At 41.2% G+C, this 19,792-nt stretch overlaps 1 protein-coding gene across 2 annotated transcripts in view; it reads right to left on the bottom strand.

Annotated features, from left to right (window-relative positions):
* LOC136886357 (protein adenylyltransferase SelO) overlaps positions 1–19,792 on the bottom strand; it is a 97,042-nt gene that overhangs the window by 30,607 nt on the left and 46,643 nt on the right. For both annotated transcript variants that reach the window (XM_068230662.1, XM_067159099.2), the window contains exon 6: positions 17,062–17,318. In XM_068230662.1, coding sequence (XP_068086763.1) covers positions 17,062–17,318 — 257 coding nt within the window. The remainder of the gene's footprint in view (positions 1–17,061; positions 17,319–19,792) is intronic.

Raw genomic sequence — 19,792 nt, 5'->3', positions numbered from 1 at the left:
TGAAATCAGGTCTGATTCTTCTACTAGAGAGAGAATGTTGTCCATATCGGATACTTCGATTCGGTGAACGTGTGTTGCATGAATGGTCAGGGCTCAACGAATGGTTACTCTTGCTATAACTGGGGCTCGGTGAACGATAACGAAAACTGTGATCCCGTCGAGATTGGTGATCTGAGCCAGCAGAAACCTTATATGTATCGCTGTTGTCGAATTCAGATGCCGATGAAAAGGCTTGTCTGGTAAATTCCCTACATTCTATTCTAGATGTTTCCAATAATGTTGCCTTAGCTAGGATTTCATCAAAAGTGGTTATATTAGATTGAAGTAGCTGTTCGCGTAACCAATTGTCTCGTAAACCTCTTATGAACTGGGCTCTTAGAAATACATCCGAAATTGAAACTGTACGTTGACATTGGCATTTGACTGTGAATTCGCACTCAGCTAAATTACGTTGAAGAGTTGCGACAAAATCGGCGATAGACTGTCCCTCTTTCTGATAGACATTTAAAAAATAATGCTGAGAAATAATGGCACTTTTCTTGGGAACAAGCATTTGGCTGAACAGTTTAACCAGATCTGTAAATGACTGAGTTCTGATCGATTTGTCTGGGCCTAGAAATGCAGATAGACTATTGTAATGCACAGAACCTATAGAGACGCATAGTAGCTGTGCTTTCTTTTCATCATCTGTGATATTTTTCATTGCTACGTAATTCTCAAACCTCTCCATATAGCATGCAAATTTTTCCTTCCGAGAATCAAAATTTTCAAATGGTTGTATGCTTGAACAGTTACCTGAATGCGAGATTTCTCTTCCTGATTCTCTTTGGAATGTTGTTATAAACTGAGTAAGCAGGGTTTGCTGTTGTCGGCTGAAAGCATCTAATAGTTTAGCAAATTGTTCTGAATCCATTCTTCTGAGTGTAACCTAATTGTGTCAAAACAGCGGTAAATATTTTCGTTGGTCGATTGATAGTACTGTGCAGGATATTAGCAATACTTATTTATACTTTCACCTCGTCGCCAACTGTTATGTTCTGAACACGCTACTAAATATACTTATCCAGTACTTAACATTACTTTATTAGGAAAATGCATTTGTCACAGCATTGCGTAACTATTCACTACAAAGAATGTTCCAATGAGAAGAACAGCTGTTCTCTCCAGAGAGTATACATCTCTGTGTTGTTACGCTGTTGTTACTAGCGCACTCACTGTATTATTTTTAAATACACTATACCCTTCCTAGACTGTGCCACATTATTCAATTATATTGTCAGTCATTCGTTAAGAAAGTAATAAAAACATATGCGACCAAGCAAGTCATAAACAGAGGTGCCAACCTTTGAAGTGGATTATCAATAATCCCCCTCTGCCCCCGAGAAAAATTTTGAGTCAAGTCCAAAGCATGCTCCTTCCTACTCGATAATGACACCCCATTTGCCCTTCCTTCTAGCAATCTATTCAGAAGTATATCATATTATACAATAACATTTGCACACAATCTGTTAGTTCTATGATAAAACATTCCTTGTAGCTTGTTTCTAATGCAGCAGCTGGTTTTCAGAGTAGTTTTCCTTGAAGCATCCTTCCCCCACTGTGATGACATTTTCGTCTTCTGAACCATAAGCGATTCCAGTGCAGATGTGCTTAATGTAGGCCTTGCTTCTTTGTCAATCTTTCTGTCAACTGTCAGGTACACTTAACACAGCAAATACAACATTATTGAAAGATTTATAGTGGAGAAGAACAGCACCTGAGCTCCTTCATTCACAATGAATTTTACAACGCTTATGGGTAGCAAAAGGAAGTCATGATCGAATAAGTATCGTTGGCAACTCACATTGAAACAAGGACGATTTAGGAGAAATGTTCAATCATTTCGAGCCTTTTTCCTTCTTTTCTTTTTTTCCACAGAACATTATTTTTTCCTGATAATGTCACCTTTTCCATAATAATTTCCCCTATCACCGTAATTCCATAATTGTGAGGTGAAATCCGTAATAATTACCGACAATCCATAATAGTTGGCACCTCTGCATATACAATATAGAAAGACAGAACACATTATAGGATAAACACAATGGCAGGTTAGTGTGGAAAGAGGGAGCAATAGAAAATGGAGACCGGGCGAGTTGGCCGTGCGCGTAGAGGCACGTGGCTGTGAGCTTGCATCCGGGAGATAGTAGGTTCGAATCCCACTATCGGCAGCCCTGAAGATGGTTTTCCGTGGTTTCCCATTTTCACACCAGGCAAATGCTGGGGCTGTACCTTAATTAAGGCCACGGCCGCTTCCCACTCCTAGCCCTTTCCTGTCCCATCGTCGCTGTAAGACCTATCTGTGTCGGTGCGACGTAAAACAACTTAGAAAAATGAAATAAAATGGAGACAAGGACAAACATGAAAACACTAAAGAACAAGGATGAGCTCCATATCTTCATACACTGCCATCTTCACACAGATAGGCTCCCTTCTCATCAATTCCAGTTCTTTTACATCTATTCTTTCTCAGCACCTAATGAGTTCATTTCTGCTTCCCAGCTTCATCAGAAGATTGGGCCTCAACACACTATGAGGGGCCACCTTGACAGACCTTCAATCTAGATGTGGGAAGTCTCGGATATGAAGAAAGTCAGATAAACACAGGAACTGGGAAGAGACAAAAAGATGAATACAGATCATGAAAAACTAGGAACATAGGAAAAACACAGGAGATAAGGAACCCAATCAGTCAATGTACGATGGCTGTAAATAATGTACTGGCAACATAGTCCAGACACTCGCAGGAGATCGGGCATGAGCAAACAGGATATGGGAGCGGTCAGGTGGCGCTGTTGTTGCTGTTGAAGTGAAGAGGGCTGATTTCACCGCTCTAAAGCATGTTTTCAAAAGGTGATCAGCGTTCGTAGATTAAAATTGAAGTTGCCCGTGGCAAAAATGCATCAGAATGTGATTGAGGATTACCTGAAGCCCGTGGCAAGAATGCATTACTGTATAGGACGGTTGCACGATGGGTCAAGGTGTTTTGTGCGAGTCGGAATGAAAGTGTAGATTTGCACTGCACTCAAGATCACATTGACATTGTGAGTGGTCTTGTTTCCGCAGACCATCGATGGACTGTCCGGGCCACAAAGGTTGGCCTCAGTCATCAAATACTGTGGCACATACTAACGAAATGTCTTAACCTGAGGAAAATTCCGTCCAGTTAGGTTCCACATCAACTCACCGACGTACAGAAATGGCAGTGGTATGCACTGGCTGGCATCCACCTAGACAGATACCGGAACGAAGGAGACGCATTTCTGCAGCATACTGTTGCCACTGATGAGACGTGGGCACGAGTTTACGAGCCTGAATTAAACCATCAATCGAAATGGCGTCGCCCAGGTTCGTCACGTCCATAGAAATTTTGACAGGAACCCAGTCGGGTGAAGCTTATGCTGATCGTGGCACAGAATTACGAGGGTGTTATTCTTACACATGCTGTACATGAGGGACAACCCATCACACAAATGTCCACATTTATTGCGAGACGATCGCCCTATCGAGTTTCATGAAAACGTATGTTGTCATGTAGCAAACAATGTCATGTTCTTATTCAACGGTGGCCAGACATGAGTCCGTGTGACTTCGACCTGTTCCTGAAGTTGAAGGAACCCCTCCGAGGCCGCCAATTTCCTGACGTGGCATCTGTACTACGTGCAGTAGGGCGCTCTGTCACCGTCATCAACAGAGAACGCCTTGCCAACGGTCCCCTACGGCTTACAGACATTTTGCAAAAGCCAAAGCGGGTGACTGCAATGAAGGAATGTAATGCAACTGCACTTGTTAGTTCATTAAATATTGCGTTCTATTAATATTGACGCAACTTTATTTACATTCCTCGCAAGTAGTGAGAAGAAACAAACAGAATGACTTGCCAAATCAAGTAATATGTAGGTAAAGATAGGAACATAAGAAGGAACACAGCAGGGTAAACACAGTAACAGGTTAGCATCAGAAGAGGGAGCACTGGAAAGGGGAGACAAGAACAATGTGAAAACACAAAAGGACAGTGATAATCTCCACATCTTCATACAATGCCCACATCAAGACTGAAGATGTGTCAAGATGGTCCCTCAGTGACTGTTGATGCCTGCTTTCCTAATGAAGCTAGGTGTATTAATGGTGCCTGAAGGAGGGCCTGAGATGATGATGGTGCTTGTTGTTTAAAGGGGCCTAACATCTAGGTCATCAACCCCTAATGGTACGAAATGAGACGAAATGTGATGACAAATTAAAAGTCCAAAATCCTCCATTGACCAGAATTCAAAACGCGAGGACGAAGAATGAATGGGTGGATATGAATTTAAAACAATCAGTGGATCCGACCCACAATGTCTCGCACTCATAAAAACTGATGTAAAACAATAGTATTACTGACCAAGGAACTGCTTCTATAGCACAATACTGAATCGATGATGCTTGTCGTCTAAAGGGGTCCAAAATCCAAGTCATCCGCCACTCATAATGGTACTTATCACTAAGAAAGTAGAACCATGGTGTATGACAAGTTGTGGTACTAATCAAAAGAAGCGTAGACTCATGGTATTCCACACATTATGATACTACTCACAGGTAATGAAATTCGCACATGTAATACAGACCTATGGTGTTTCGCACATTGCGGTGCCATTTACAGGCAACGCAAACCTGTGGTGTTCATCACATAAGTGTACTAACCACAGGGACTCGCACTATCCCGTGGCGTTCCTCATATAGTGGGTACTAATCATAGGCAAGCCTGAACCATGGTGTCACTCATATAGTGGTACTAATCACAGGTACTGTAAAAGCTGGCAACGCACTCTGTTGCTACTAATCACAAACCAATTTTGTACCTAACATAGTGGTACTGTGTGCAAGTAAAAGCGACCCATGGTGTTCCCCGCGTGGTGGTACTAATTACAAATAGTCGCATGGTTCTAAATTGATCATCCCTTGATCGCCCCTTTTAGTTGCCTCTTATGAGAGGCAAGAGATACCGTGGGTGTATTCTTCATCTGCGGCCCCTACCCACAGGGGGTTGTGTGTTTGGTCTGCGAGAGGTATTTTATTTCCCTCAAGTCTGCCGGCAAGCCAGTTAGAACCCGCCTATCTGCCACCTGGCGGTATCACCTCTCCCTCTGCTACGCCAGCTTAGTAGGTTCGTGGAGGGGGGCCTGAGAGGAAATGGATCTAGAAGAACTGGAATTGATGATGTGAGAGCTCATCTATTTGAGGATGGCAGTGTAGGAATATGTAGGGATTGTCCCTTAGCATATTCATGTTTACCTTTGTCTTCCGTTTCCGTTTTTCCCTCTTCCTACACTAACGTGTCATTGTGCTTATCCTTTGATGTTCCAATCATTCTATAAATGATTGAATCGGCAATTATGTTTATTCTATTATGTTTGTTAAGAAGGGAACCATTATTTTCCCGTGTTGACTTAGTTGATATAACTTTGAAGTTTTTTCAGTCTGTCAAAGCATCAAATAGAAGATTTAGAACAATATAACATACCTGTAACCTGTAAAAGAACACATTAATAACAGAATGACATGTTTTATTCCATAAGAAACCAAACCCCATGGTGCAACAGCCCTGAAGGGCCATGGCTTACTAAGCGACCGCTGCTCAGCCCGAAGGCCTGCAGATTATGACGTGTCATGTGGTCAGCACGACGAATCCTCTCGGCTGTTGTTCTTGGCTTCCTAGACTGGGGCTGCCATCTCACAATCGGATAGCTCCTCCATTGCAATCATATAGGCTGCATGGACCTCGAACCAGCCTTCAGATCCAGGAATCGAACCCAGGGCCTCCGGGTAACAGGCAGGCATGCTACCGTTACACCATGATGCCAGCTTTTATTCCATAAGAACATCCTCATATTCTATCAAATCACTTTTAAACATGCATATATATTTGTATGTAAACTATGGTACTGTTCTTTTATAGGAATGTTACATTTCATGTTTCAACAGACTGTAAAATTTTAGAGCAGAATCATCACTTGATTTACCACATATTTTTTCCTTTTTTGTTACTGATACATTAAAAGATTTAGCAGATTTTGTTGAAAACTTAAAATCATGAAGTCAGAGTATTAGGTGAAATGCCCAAGTGACAGTAACATCCAAGTCAATGATGATATAGATGTTGATTCCCATAGGGAACCTGAAATATTTGTCCCGAATGAGTAAATTTATAATACGAATATAGTAAGTCCGTTATTTGCAGATGTGCTATTTACCAACTGATGAGCCCAACTTAGCACACTGGGGCTACAGGAATGAGTAGCTGGAAAATTTATTTATTTATTTTTTTGCTACGGGCTTTACGTCGCACTGAAACAGATAGGTCTTATGGCAACGAGGAAAATTTATAATGTCCTATAACAGACCAACTACACTGGTATCTAACTCAATGCCGAGTATCTACTGATAACAAGAGTCTTTCAGGTATCCGGGGTATTGTCTGCATGATGGTACTGATGTCAGTGAGGAAGCGACAACAAGGGTGAGTGCTGGATGGATGCGTCAGAGGGAAGTTACTGGTGTGCTCTGTGACAAGTGGATGGCAAAGCACCTAAAATATAAAATAAACCACGCAGTAGATCGTCCAGAAGTCCTGCGGATGGAACTGAGTGTTGACCAGTAACCAAGAAAGTAGAGTACCAATCACACGTCGTGGAGATACGAATGCCGCAGTGATCAATGAGCATCTTACGCCGCGATCACATTGAATACTGTCACCAGAGGGAAAATTGCCGTCATCCCAATTAATGAGAACATGCAAGAGAAATGTCTCTGCATGCTGTACTGAACACCATAGTTAATGGAGCTTATTATCCTCTGAGAGGCAGACCCAAACAGCGATGGCAAGACACTGTTAACACTGACATGAAGAAGATGAAGATATGAACATAAACTTAATTTTCAACACTCTGTTCACCCTCTTCTAGATTTTCAGGTTGATTGTTTCACCATCATCATCATCTTTTTAGCGTTTGTCCCGCAATGGAGCAGGGTCCGCTGTGTTGCAAGCCAATCTCCACTTGCTTCTATTAAGTGCATCGTTTGGAACAAGATTAACATAGCACATGTCTTCTTGAAGGCGATCAAGCCAGCGTTTCTTGGGCCGATCACATAGCTTATTTCCAGATGGCGTGATGCAAAGTGCCGTCTGTACACCAGATGAACCTTCCCTATGCATTACGTGGCCATAGCACTGAAGTCAGGTCTCGCGCATCTTGTCTAGAATCGGCACAACTCCCATGATTTTCTGGATTTCTAGGTTTGTGACATGATCTAGCTGGGTCAGTTGAAGTGACCAGCAAAACATAAGCATCCCTATGACATGAAGTGCTTGACTGTTACTGGCCAGCATTCAGAGCCATACAGAGCGACTGGGCGAGCAACAGTCCTGTAAACCTTGGACTTCAGGTTGGTATCCGACGATCACAGAGAACACCAGTAGTTTGCCACAACTTCATCCAGGCTGCATTTACTCGTGCACGGGCATCTGAAATAGTGTCACACTCAGTGTTGACCAAAGAACCAAGATGCTTTAGTGAGATCTTGGCAGGTTGATTGTTTATGGCACTTGATTTTATCAGCTTTAGGAATGTACATACAGAGCTGAGAAAGCAATAGAGAACAATGAGACTTGTCAGAAAAATCATCATCTCATTGAAAAGCATATCCATTCCACACTTCACTTTGCCAAAATCACTACTGTTTAATATCTCAGCTGAGAGACAATGATAATTACTGAATTTTTTGAACACTAAGAGGGTGAAATTCCCTGTGAATAATATGAGAAAATCATCAGCTGGTGAGTTCAAAAGTTTCCAACAATTCTGATATTTTGTGAAGATCTGGAGACACATGTTGAAAATAAGAAATGATATGTGAAAATTTAGATGTGAAAATAATTTCAGATTAAAGAAAGGGGAAATATGGTACGGACCCCAGTAGAGTGGCTGGTTATTCTCTGTGCCGTGCCTTGGTGAGTGGATGATCTAATAGCCATCTGACCCATTTAGCTCGCCCAGGGATGTCATACTCTCAGCTAAGTTTCTGTACAGCGTACAGTATGATTGCTTCTTATACAGCAATAATAATGATGGTGTGTGGCCTCTGGAGAGGCCTTGTGCAGGTCTTTACACTTGATGCCTGATAGGCGACCTGCGCGTCTGTGAGAATGGGGCCATAATCTATGTTTAATTATAATGCTGAAGACAGCATACACACCCAGCCATCGGAATTAACCAACAAAAGTTAAAATCCTTGACCTGGCCAGAAATCAAACCCAGAACCCTTTGGACCAAAGGCCAACTCGCTAACTATTCAGCCATGGAGCTGGATAAACTTTGTCCTCGTCCTGAGGTGGTGCAGTTCTTTTCTGGCACACCACGGCCCTGTTTCATAAAACTAACTAACATTACCTAATAATATTAGAACTCATAAAAATAATTATTAGTTAACGAAATTCTGTTTCATAAAGATTTACACATGACTAATAAAATATCTTCACTAATAATATTAGTTCATTAGTCAGCTGATACAAATGAAGGTTAGAATTGTTCTGTTGCACATGTTTGGGTTTGTTCCTAACGGTAGGCTAATGCTTGACTACAGCTGACTATTAATCCACATGTTCGAGAGGTTCACTTGATATTTTCGTTGTTGTGACTTTGATACATATGAAAATGGATAAAAGAAGTGAAAATAATGTGAGAGAAGAAAGTTTCTTTGCAGAAAATGACTGAGTTGAAGTGGCAACTATTCGCAGCCTTTTGCACACTATAACCCTCCTTTTTCCTTTTACATTTTTTTATTTCATGTGCTCTTAAAAATCTCTGTTGCGGTAGACTAGCAAAATCTTTGTTTACTACTCCCTGTTGGTGGGAGGCGGTAGAATAACAGCCACGGTATCCCCAGCCTGTCGTAAGAGGCGACTAAAAGGAGTCCCAGGACTCTCAACTTGGGAGCGTGTGTTGGCGAACACGGGGCACTGAGATGAGTCCTGCCATTGCTTCAACTTACTTGTGCCAGGCTCATTTTCATCTACCTTTCCGACCTCCCTTGTTCAACTCTTGTACTTTTCTGACCCTAACCATATTAGGTTGCGAGGCCGAGAAAGTCTTTCATTTTCACGCCCTTCTCTTTCTTTGGCCGATACCTTCATTTTTCAAAATGTCGGATACTATCCAGTTTTCTATCTGATTAGTGTTATTATAGATGATGGTTGCCTAGTTGTAGCCTACTTCCTCTTAAAACAATAATCATCACCATCATCATCCTTGTTTACTGGTGACATGAGCCAATATTTTAAAGGATACCTGAAGTGTCCGATCAGAACCGCACTAGAGAAACACAATGATACTGTGTATCACTAAACTGGTGGAGCGCAATGTGAAGCTGCTATTTTAAGGTTATGCTTCATTCCTTGCAGTGGAACGTTCTGTTACCAATCCTATCAAGCAAATATTCTAAAGTTCTGTAATCTAACCTAGCGATTAGGGGCTTGCTTTGCCTCCTACTACTGGCTGGAGATGTTCACTTAAACCCCGGTCCCACCACTTGTGAAATGAAAACAGACATAAATATCTATTGTCAGAATGTGCAAAGCCTAAACAATAAGCTGTCTGATTGTGAACTATCCCTGCCAGACTTAAGAGAAGTTGACGTGATCGGACTTACTGAAACATGGCTCTCGTGGGCTAGTGACAGTGAACTACCACTCAGTGCTAATTACAGCATATTCCGTCGTGATCGCGCTACTCTAGGTGGTGGAGTGATGTTAGCAGTGAACAGTGCGTTACCGTGTAAACGAAGGGCAGATCTCGAACGGAACTGTGAGTTAGTGTGGGTGGAGCTACTCTTTCCTCGACGCCCTGTACTTGTGGGATGTTACTACAGACCACCAAACAGCCCATTCTGTGACCTTGAACAGTGCCTGGACTCAGTCATTGCAGCTCTCCCTCATGGTGAAGTAATTTTAATGGGCGACTTTAACCTGTCTATAAAGTGGTCTTCTCCAACTACCGGACTGTCAGCTAACAACTGTGACACATACTTTATAGACAGTTTTATTAATGGCCTCGGACTGAAACAGTTTAATATGTACCCAACCCGTGGACCCAACACCCTGGACTTCATACTCTCCTCATTAGAACTTAAAACAATAACCCCAGGCAGAAACCTTTTCCTGTGCGACCACCAGTCTCTCGATGCTACATTCCTTCTTCCCCACCCCTCTTCAAAGCCTCACAGCAGGACATCCTACCGCCCTACCTACATCTGGCGACGTGCCGACTGGCCTGCAATGTGTCGTGCCCTGGAATGCCTTCCCTGGAGTCTGCTCGAAATAGCTGACATCGAATCGGCTCTTGACCTGCTGTACGACTGGCTGCAAGCTGCAATTAAAGACTTCGTACCTGCACAACGGGCTACTACCAGCAAACATCAACACTGGATATCACATGAGACCAGACTGATACTGTTTAATAAAAAGAGAGCTTGGCGCCTGTGGAAAGACTTCCCTAACCCACACACTCACAATACTTTCGTTAAAATCCGCCGCCACGCGAGGTTTATGGTCAGAAGAGACTACAAAACACACGTAGACACTGTCACTGAAAACGTCCGCAGCAATCCCAAGCGCTACTGGAGTCTCATCAACACACGAAGAAGGACGGAGCGGATTCCTGTCAGCGTGAACCACAACGATGCAACAGCAGACGGCGCCGATCGCAATGAACTGTTCAACAGGTATTTCTTTTCCAACTTCTCCCCTCCCTTACAAAACCAACCGCTCCCACCCATTGGTACAGCCTCAAACAGAACCCTATCAAGCATAACTACCACACCAAGTGAAGTTCATGACCTTCTCCAAACTCTTCGTACCAACAAGCTACCGGTGCCGACACTATAGGTCCTCTTTTCCTAAAAAATACTGCCAGTACTCTTTGTGTCCCTCTATCTAAATTATTTAACAGATGTTTTGCCGCGGGCTATTTTCCTAATATCTGGAAACAGGCAAATATTGTTCCACTTCTCAAATCAGGCAACAAATTTAATGTTTCATCTTACCGACCAATTTCTATTCTCCCCACACTATCCTTTATCTTTGAAAAAATTATACACCAGCGTCTCCTCGCATTCACGTTGCCGTATATCTCAACCAAGCAGCATGGTTTTCTACCAGGTGGCTCTTGTCTAACAAACCTAGCCACTCTGCATAGCTTTGCATCACACGCCATTGCAGCTAAATCGCAGCTGGATATCTGCTACGTAGACATTTCGAAAGCTTTCGATTCTGTAGACCATACTCTGTTGCTCCATAAACTCTCCGAACGATTTAATATACATGGCAGTCTTCTGACCCTTCTTTCTGGCTTCCTACATAACCGTTGGCAGAGAGTGGTAATATCAGGCACTTCATCCTCATGGTTACCAGTCACGTCCGGTGTCCCACAAGGCAGTACTCTTGGCCCCTTGCTGTTTTCTTTGTTTATGGACGATCTGCCGTCCGAACTCAACGAAACAGCCAATACCCTACTCTTTGCTGACGACTGCAAGATATTTAGGGAGATCAGGTATCCAGGAGATGCAGCTCTGCTACAGTCCTCACTTAATGCCCTCTCGAACTGGTGCCGTACTTGGAAACTTATCCCCAATCCACAAAAATGCAGCCACATGACCATAACATTACGTAAATCTCCTCTACCGACATCATATTACCTACTCGACAAGCCCATCACCGTAGTTACGCAACAGCGTGACCTAGGTGTAATATTTGATACAAAATTACAATTTAAGACCCACATAGAAACATATACAACCAAGGCCATGAAATTACTAGGCATTCTCTATCGCTTCACAGAAATTTCTGACCCCATTGCTCTTCGTCACTTCTTCCTCACGATCATTCAACCTCTCTTAAACTACTGCTCTCCTATTTGGACAACAGCCTCCCCCTCCAATACTAAGCAGTTAGACAGAGCAGTGTCCTTCTTTGCTGCAATTGTAAGGAACAGAAACCCCAAGCTCAGAAATCTGTCTACGCAGCAGGTATTAATGGCAATTAATATGTCACCGCTGCACATCAGGCGACAGGTAGCTGACCTGAGTTTCCTCCACGGGATCTTAAATGGGCATTACCGCTCGGAACATCTTGTCTCACTCTTCTCTCTCCGCGTTCCTTCCCGCTCCACCCGAACCAAAGACCTTCTCCACATTTCCCACACTCAGCACTCAATACTTCAACGATCTTTCCTAATCCGCCTCCCGACACTCTTTAACAATATTAACAGGAGACAAGAACTCGATATAGCATCAAACAAAAGTGTATTCGAGAGGTGTGTAAATAGCCTCTTAAAGATAAGTTGATGTGAAGGGATTATACCGCCATCTTGACCCACGACGACTTGGCTATGAATATGGACATTCTTATGGTTTTCGATTTGGACAGTTGTTATTAGTAGGCTGTGTACCTGATCTTGTTATATTTTGTTATGTTTGTTATATTTTATTATGAAAGTTTACGTTGGTTAAATAGTCTGTTGGCAGTGCAAGTGAAATTTGCTCAGTGTAGCTGTATCTTGTGCTTTGTGAATAAATAAATAAATAAATAAATAAATAAATCTCCCATTGTATTCATATGTTTGTTACATGCCAGTATAGGCTGTTTTTAACGTAACATTTGTTGAACAGTGAATACCTACACTCGTTTCTTATCGCTATATGAATCAGAGTCAACCATTTCAGTGATCTTCACGATTCTATGCCAAAATATTAAAATACCACTCACTTTGGTTTCACTAATAATATGAATTATGAGCCAAATACACTCATGGAAATAACCCTAATAATATGTGTTACAAGTGAACTATGTAGCATGAGTGGAATGTAATTTTTTAAGACTTTATTGGCGAAGTACTATATAATGTTTTATCATGACCTAACCTGTACTGTTATTTGTAGAGCATAAGATAATTTAATGACCTAACCTGTACTGTATAATGTTGTAACATAGACATTTGTAAATAGTAGAATTCTGTCTATAGTTCCTGGAAAGATCCAGAAAGTTACATAACTTTTGTACAGGGTGTGTTACTTTGTTGGTATGTGTTCTAGAAAGTGTGTTCTGTCTATTCTGGAAAAATATGACTTTCGCGATCATGCGTATTCTAGAATGTTAGTCAAAGTTCGCGATCGAAAGTAAGGTTGCGATTGGTGAGTCTAGGTGGTGATAGGGAACTCGTGCACGCTGATTGGCTGCCTCCAAGGCCAGTAATTCCTATATATAGTGAGCGAGGCAGTGTTCGAGAGAATTCTGTATCCTGAATTCTGTATGTCTCAGTTTATCTGTCTGCGAGCAGCCTATCTGGTTGACGTCCCGCGGCTTCCGGGATGGCACTCCCTCGGGTAAGCTCTCTTGAATTCCGTTCCTGCTAAAATTTCCGTAATGTTCCGATTTGCTTTTCATACAGGAGTCAGCCCTAACCTCGCCTAGTTTCACCAAATTAGTTACTTATGATGCCTTAGTTTTTGAGCTGGACTTACCTGTTCGTTTCCGAGGCATTCCCATTCCTTGTTTCACTAAAATATGTATATTGTAGTTTAATATTATTTCCCTTGGGGTTTGCCTCTGGTAGTTCTGTACCACTTGAGGTACGCTAGATTTTGGATAACCTGTAAATTGCATTGTACTACTGCATTGATAACTGGATGTACAGTTGATTTGAAATTTGAATTTAATAATAATAATAATGTTATTTGTTTTACGTCCCACTAACTACTTTTTAAGGTCTTCGGAGACGCCGAGGTGCCGGAATTTAGTCCCGCAGGAGTTCTTTTACGTGCCAGTAAATCTACCGACACGGGGCTGTCGTATTTGAGCACCTTCAAATACCACCGGACTGAGCCAGGATCGAACCTGCCAAGTTGGGGTTAGAAGGCCAGCGCCTTAACCGTCTGAGCCACTCAGCCCGGCAAATTTGAATTTACACTGCTACGAATAACCTATGTATATCACTGAACTTATAGCTCATAACTTGGAATGTATTTGTAAAATTATCTTGTAAATAATATTTTTAAAAACTAAGGATCACGGTGATTCATTTCGGAATCCGCTATCTAAGCCATGTCCATGCCTTTGGTAGGTTCCCAGCCTTTTCATCTTCCCGGTTTGTTGTTCACTAGTTGGCCCTACTTATTTCGTACATGTTTTGTTGGAGATTCGAGTAATGCCAGCTACTGTTTTTCCGAGTGTGTAGTGTTTTATTGTATTGTATAGTTTGCTATTTACTTCCCCTTTAAACTCTGTTTGTGCCTTGTTTGGTGTTACCACTGTAGTAGAGGTAACAATATGAGTAACTTTTATGAGTCATATTGTCTATGAAACAATTTACTAATATTATTAGGAATATCTACTAATAATTTTGACTCATAAACTAATTGCTAATATTATTAGCTAATAACTCTATGAAACATAATACTAATATAATTAGTTAATAATATTGGTTTCTTACTAATAATATTAGTGAAAGATGTTTCATGAAACAGGGCCCAGGTGAGCAGTAATGTATGTACAATTTTAACCCCTTGCCAGCCTGCCTGGTGGCCTTGACTGTTAAGGCATGAAGTCTATCAGGTCTGAGACCGTGGTTAGCTCGTTCAAGTTCCATCAGTTGAAAAAAGGGCGGTGGGGTAGGAGAGTTGATGGGACACAATTTCTAATCACTAAATTGCATGTCAAAAGCTTGGATTCAATTCCAAAACTCTCCACAGTATTTATATGGAGTATGGGCATATAACACTGTCCAAGATGATTCCTCAATCGGATGGGGATGTAAAGCTTTGAGCAGACCCCCTGATGTTATTCAACAGGAGTAGACTACGTGCCGACACTGGGTTTCAACCTTCTCCCTACCTCATCATCCCACATCCAGATGCGAAGGTCGCCCATGGGCGTCAAATAGAAAGATCTGCACCAAGCGAGCCGTACATGTCCTCGGACACTCCTGGCACTAAAAGAAAAACCCATACGATGAGTAAGTACGCCATTCTTAAATCTCTGGCAGTGCCTCTGAGGACGGCAGCTAATAGTGCTAACCATTACGTTACGGAGGCAGACTACAGGAGTAATTGATCGGTTTAGTGCATTTCATGGCTTCTGAATCAAGTGCTGAACAACATATTTTTATGTGCTGTAGATTTTAAAATGTAATTCACACCAAAAAATTTGAAGATCCATGAGACTGAATTCCAGAGAGTGAACTTCTTTTTTTTTGCTAGTTGCTTTACGTCACACCGACATAGATAGGTCTTAAGATGATGATGGGATTGGAAAGGCCTAGGAGTGGGAAGGAAGCGGCCATGGCCTTAATTAATGTACAACCTGGTGTGAAAATGGCAAACAACGGAAAACCATTTTCAGGGCTGCCGAGAGTGGGGTTCGAGCCCACTATCTCGCAGATGCACCCCTAACCGCACAGACATGTCATCACATGCTATTATGCTTGTGTGCAAACTGAGGGAGAGTAGTTTCAACACTTATTGTAATGGGGTAAGTTTTATTAATTTTTCTATAAGTTTTTTGGTCTGATTATCCATTCATCAAAGCTGATGGTTTTCTACGGGGGTATGAGAACAATGTGACAGAGACCGCACTCTTGTTTCCCAACACACAACATGCAGGAAAGATGGTGAAACCTTGCGAGACTTCTGTAGTTTTGTCATGATATGGACTTCTTAAAAGCAAAGAGATACTGTTGGAATTGACAAAAAACAGCAAACCGGGGCCAAAAATACTTTAGGACAGTAAGAAATAATCCAGTCTCGGAGACAAGATATTTCAGAGTAGTATGGACGAGGGAAATTTGCACCAACAACTTCAAATAATGCCGAAGGAGACTGACGGAATGTTGAGAGTGGTTCAAGGTGCAAATACATAAATTATAAAAAGATAACATATGGAGTTAATCTGAGTACATGGTAGTATCCAGAAATGTACAAACTGGTGCTGCCATCTGAACAGTGGAAGGATAGTAAATTAGAATAAAAGAAAAGCTATCTCTGTACAGGCAACAACAGCCCCAGGAGGAGTATTTCCTTGATATTTTGAAGCAAGACATGTTACATACTGATTATATGGCATTGTATGAGTGGGTACTTTGAAAATACAATACATCATATGATCCCATTAAATTGCCAGTGCTCAATGCAAGTCTCAATGTTCCAAATCATTAAAAGTAGACGTCGGAGACCTTCTAAGGCATGTGACAACTGCTAGAGGACAGCAACGTCTAATTTAAATTCAGCACTGAGAATGGTGATTTCAGCCTGTTTTATCAATGAGGTATTCAGTCTTGAGAATGCTTTGCTATCATGATAAGTTCTTTCTGTTTCACTTGGTCTTGATCAGCACATTTTGCCTCTTCATAGCTTTGCAATCCAGTATTCTCAAGGATTTTTAGTTCTAGAAAGCATAAATATTTACATTTCTTAAAGTTGCTGTATGGAGATTCAAAAGAAGTAAAGTTACTTCCATTACCTTCTTCTGACTTGGTAGAATAGATAGTTTCATGCTGTCAAGAAGAAGAATAATAATAAGAAAAGAGTTGAAGGAAAACTAAAAATACGATATTATGAATGCATTGATTTCAGTTCAGTTCGAGTTTAAAGTATTTTGGTCTGATTTAATATGAACTTTCAGAAACAATAGTAGGTGAATTTCATCCCATTATGGTACAGTAGTTAAAGACAGAAGTAGCACTTTACATGCAAGAAATGCTGAACTATTTAAAATGCTTTCATTTCAAGAGTCAAATAGTGAATTTTCTCAGATATTTTTGTATTTTTGAGCATAACGTGGCATTTTGAAGAAATATAGATCATAATTTGGTAAAAATAAATGTTAATTTTGATCAAAATAAATTTTCTACTCTATACTCTTAAGGCACTTTTGCAGAAATATTTACTCTCCAGTTTACAAAAAAGATTTAAAGGCAGACTGAATGGATGTCTTACCAGTCTCGGCTGTTATCCTCATAGAATATGCCATCACAAAGTCTTCAAAATCCTTGTGCGACTGTAACTTCTCAAGAGCCCACAGTCCTTTGGTTGCCTCCGGATCGACCAACTCCTCGAGGCTTACCTCTCCCAGCTGGCGGAATACCATGGTGAAATCTGTTTCGGTCAGTTCCATCAGTCGCAGCAGTTTGTCGACCAGCTGCATGTCGCCTGGCATGTCCTTAGTCAAACCAAGCTTGCGGCGGAAACCCTGGCTGGACACAACAGGATACAGTACTCCTCAATTATTTTTATAAGCATCAGATATAATTGGTTTCTATAGGGATTAAGGGTATATTATTAAAATCAATCAAAGGCATTTATGTTGACGATTGGGTTGCAGTGAGAATTGATGGTAGAATGAGTTCTTGGTTCAAGGTACTTACAGGGGTTAGACAAGGCTGTAATCTTTCACCTTTGTTGTTCGTATTTTAGATGGACCATCTGCTGAAAGGTATAAGTGGCAAGTTAGGTGGAAATGTAGTAAGCAGTCTAGCCTATGCTGACAACTTATACTCCGCAAGGCTTTACTTCTAATTTGACATTTTGACCGATTTTGGCTCTGTCTGGTGGTTACACGCTGAAACATAGACATCCAACCAATCCCAAGCTGCCACTCATATCGACTTATATCGGCAGAGGGCTCTCTCGAAGCCTAGTTGCCGATTCTAAATTTACATTCACCACGTGGTTAACATATCTCACTCAGTGTGTATGGTATATGGTACGGTTCGCCATTTTTTGCATTTTTCTTCAGTAATTTGTCTCTTTCATATTAGTCTTTATCTTTCTAGTATAGTACAGTATAGTATAATTTACAGTTTAGCATAGCATACGTTAGTACAATGCAGGTTTAAAAGTTCAGTTGATAAGAATATAGCTGTAGTTTTATTTACGTCCGTGTATTGGTTAGCATACTTTGTGCGTATTTAGCATGTCTCGGTGTAATTCGGAAAAGACAAGTAGCAAGAAAGTGACTGAGATCAGTGGAGACCATAACCTCCTTCCTGTGCCAGCCATTAGTGGTGAGTGATGTGGTATTTCCTCATTCTTTTTTATTTTTAATATATTATCTTTTTACTGTCGGATGTTGCTAGAAAGTGTTGTTTTGTGAATTTGTTTTCAATCCAGATTCATTAGCTTTTCTGAGTACGGTATTATATTTTACGAGGGCTGTTTACTGCGGTCGTACTGCATCAGCTGTTCTTGCTGCCGTAGCGCCCTGGCAACAGAGGTAAGGCAATGCTCGTTTGTTGTGCGAAACGTCAATTTAGAAGTAAAGCCGTGCGGAGTATAGTCTTAATAGCAGATTGTGCCGAAAGCCTGCACTCTAATATCTTGGAACTTGAAAATAGGTGCAATGAGTATGGTATGAAAATTAGTCTGTCGACGACTAAATTGATATCAATAGGTAAAAAATCCAAAAGAACTGAATGTCAGATTGGTGATAAAAAGATGGAACAGGTAGATAATTTCAAGTATTTAGGATGTGTGTTCTCCCAGGATGGTAATATAGTAAGTGAGATTGAATCAAGGTGCAGTAAAGCTAATGCAGCAAGCTCACAGTTGCGATCAACAATATTCTGTAAGAAGGAAGCCAGCTACCGGATGAAACTATCTTGGCATCGGTCTGTTTTTAGACCAACTTTGCTTTACAGGGGCAAAAGCTGGGTGGACTCAGGATATCTTATTCATAAGTTAGAAGTAACAGACATGAAAGTAGCGAGTGGTAAAACTAGGTGGGAACAATGGCAGGAGGGTACTCCGAATGAGGAGATAAAGGCTAAGTTAGGAATGAACTTGATGGATGAAGCTGTACGCATAAACTGGCTTCGGAGCTGGGGTCATGTGAGGCAAATGGAGGAGGATAGGTTACCTAGGAGAATAATGGACTGTGTTGTGGAGGATAAGAGAAGTAGAGGGAGACCAAGATGATGATGGTCAGACTCAGTTTCTAATGATTTAAAGATAAGAGGTATAGAACTAAATGAGGCCACGGCACTAGTTGCAAATAGAGGATTGTGGCGACTTAAATTCGCAGAGGCTTGCAGACTGAACACTGAAAGGCATAACAGTCTATAATGATGATGTATGTATGTATGTAATGTTTTATATACACATAAACATGGATAAATAGAACTAACAAAATGAAAAAAGCACAATTTCTAACCTGCTAAACATATAAGAAGAAATGCCTCTCAATAGACACTTAAGATCCAACACTGTAAAACCCTAACTCTCCTGGAAGCCACTTATGCTTAACTGTTCCAAATTAAAAACGAAAGAAGTGATCAGCTCCTCAAAACTGAAAAAAGAATCATCAGAACTTGCATAAATAAAAATTATCAGGTCAAAGGAGTCTGAAGAATCCCTCTCAATGAAGCTGTCTATCGAGAGATTGACCAAGTCACCAGCACAATGAAGAAGAAAAGAATCTCTTTTTTCTTTCACATCTTGCGACTGCCAGGAAAAGGGATTTTACAACAACTAGTGATGAGAAATCATGGAAAAAAGGACAGGAGGACAATGGATGCATGAAATTCAGCAAGATCTCAAAGCAGGTGGACTCGAGATAGCAGATACAGAGAACAAAAATAGAATTAACCTTTCTTAGGACTCGCAAATTTCAGCAGAAATGACACACAGAAGGGCTATGGAGATTTCAGATAAACTGAGAAAAGTACGATCG

Source organism: Anabrus simplex, chromosome X, assembly GCF_040414725.1.
Source record: "Anabrus simplex isolate iqAnaSimp1 chromosome X, ASM4041472v1, whole genome shotgun sequence".
NCBI classification, from domain to species: domain Eukaryota; kingdom Metazoa; phylum Arthropoda; class Insecta; order Orthoptera; family Tettigoniidae; genus Anabrus; species Anabrus simplex.
Note: the sequence above shows the minus strand (reverse complement) of the source record. Positions and strands in the feature narration are given on the sequence as shown.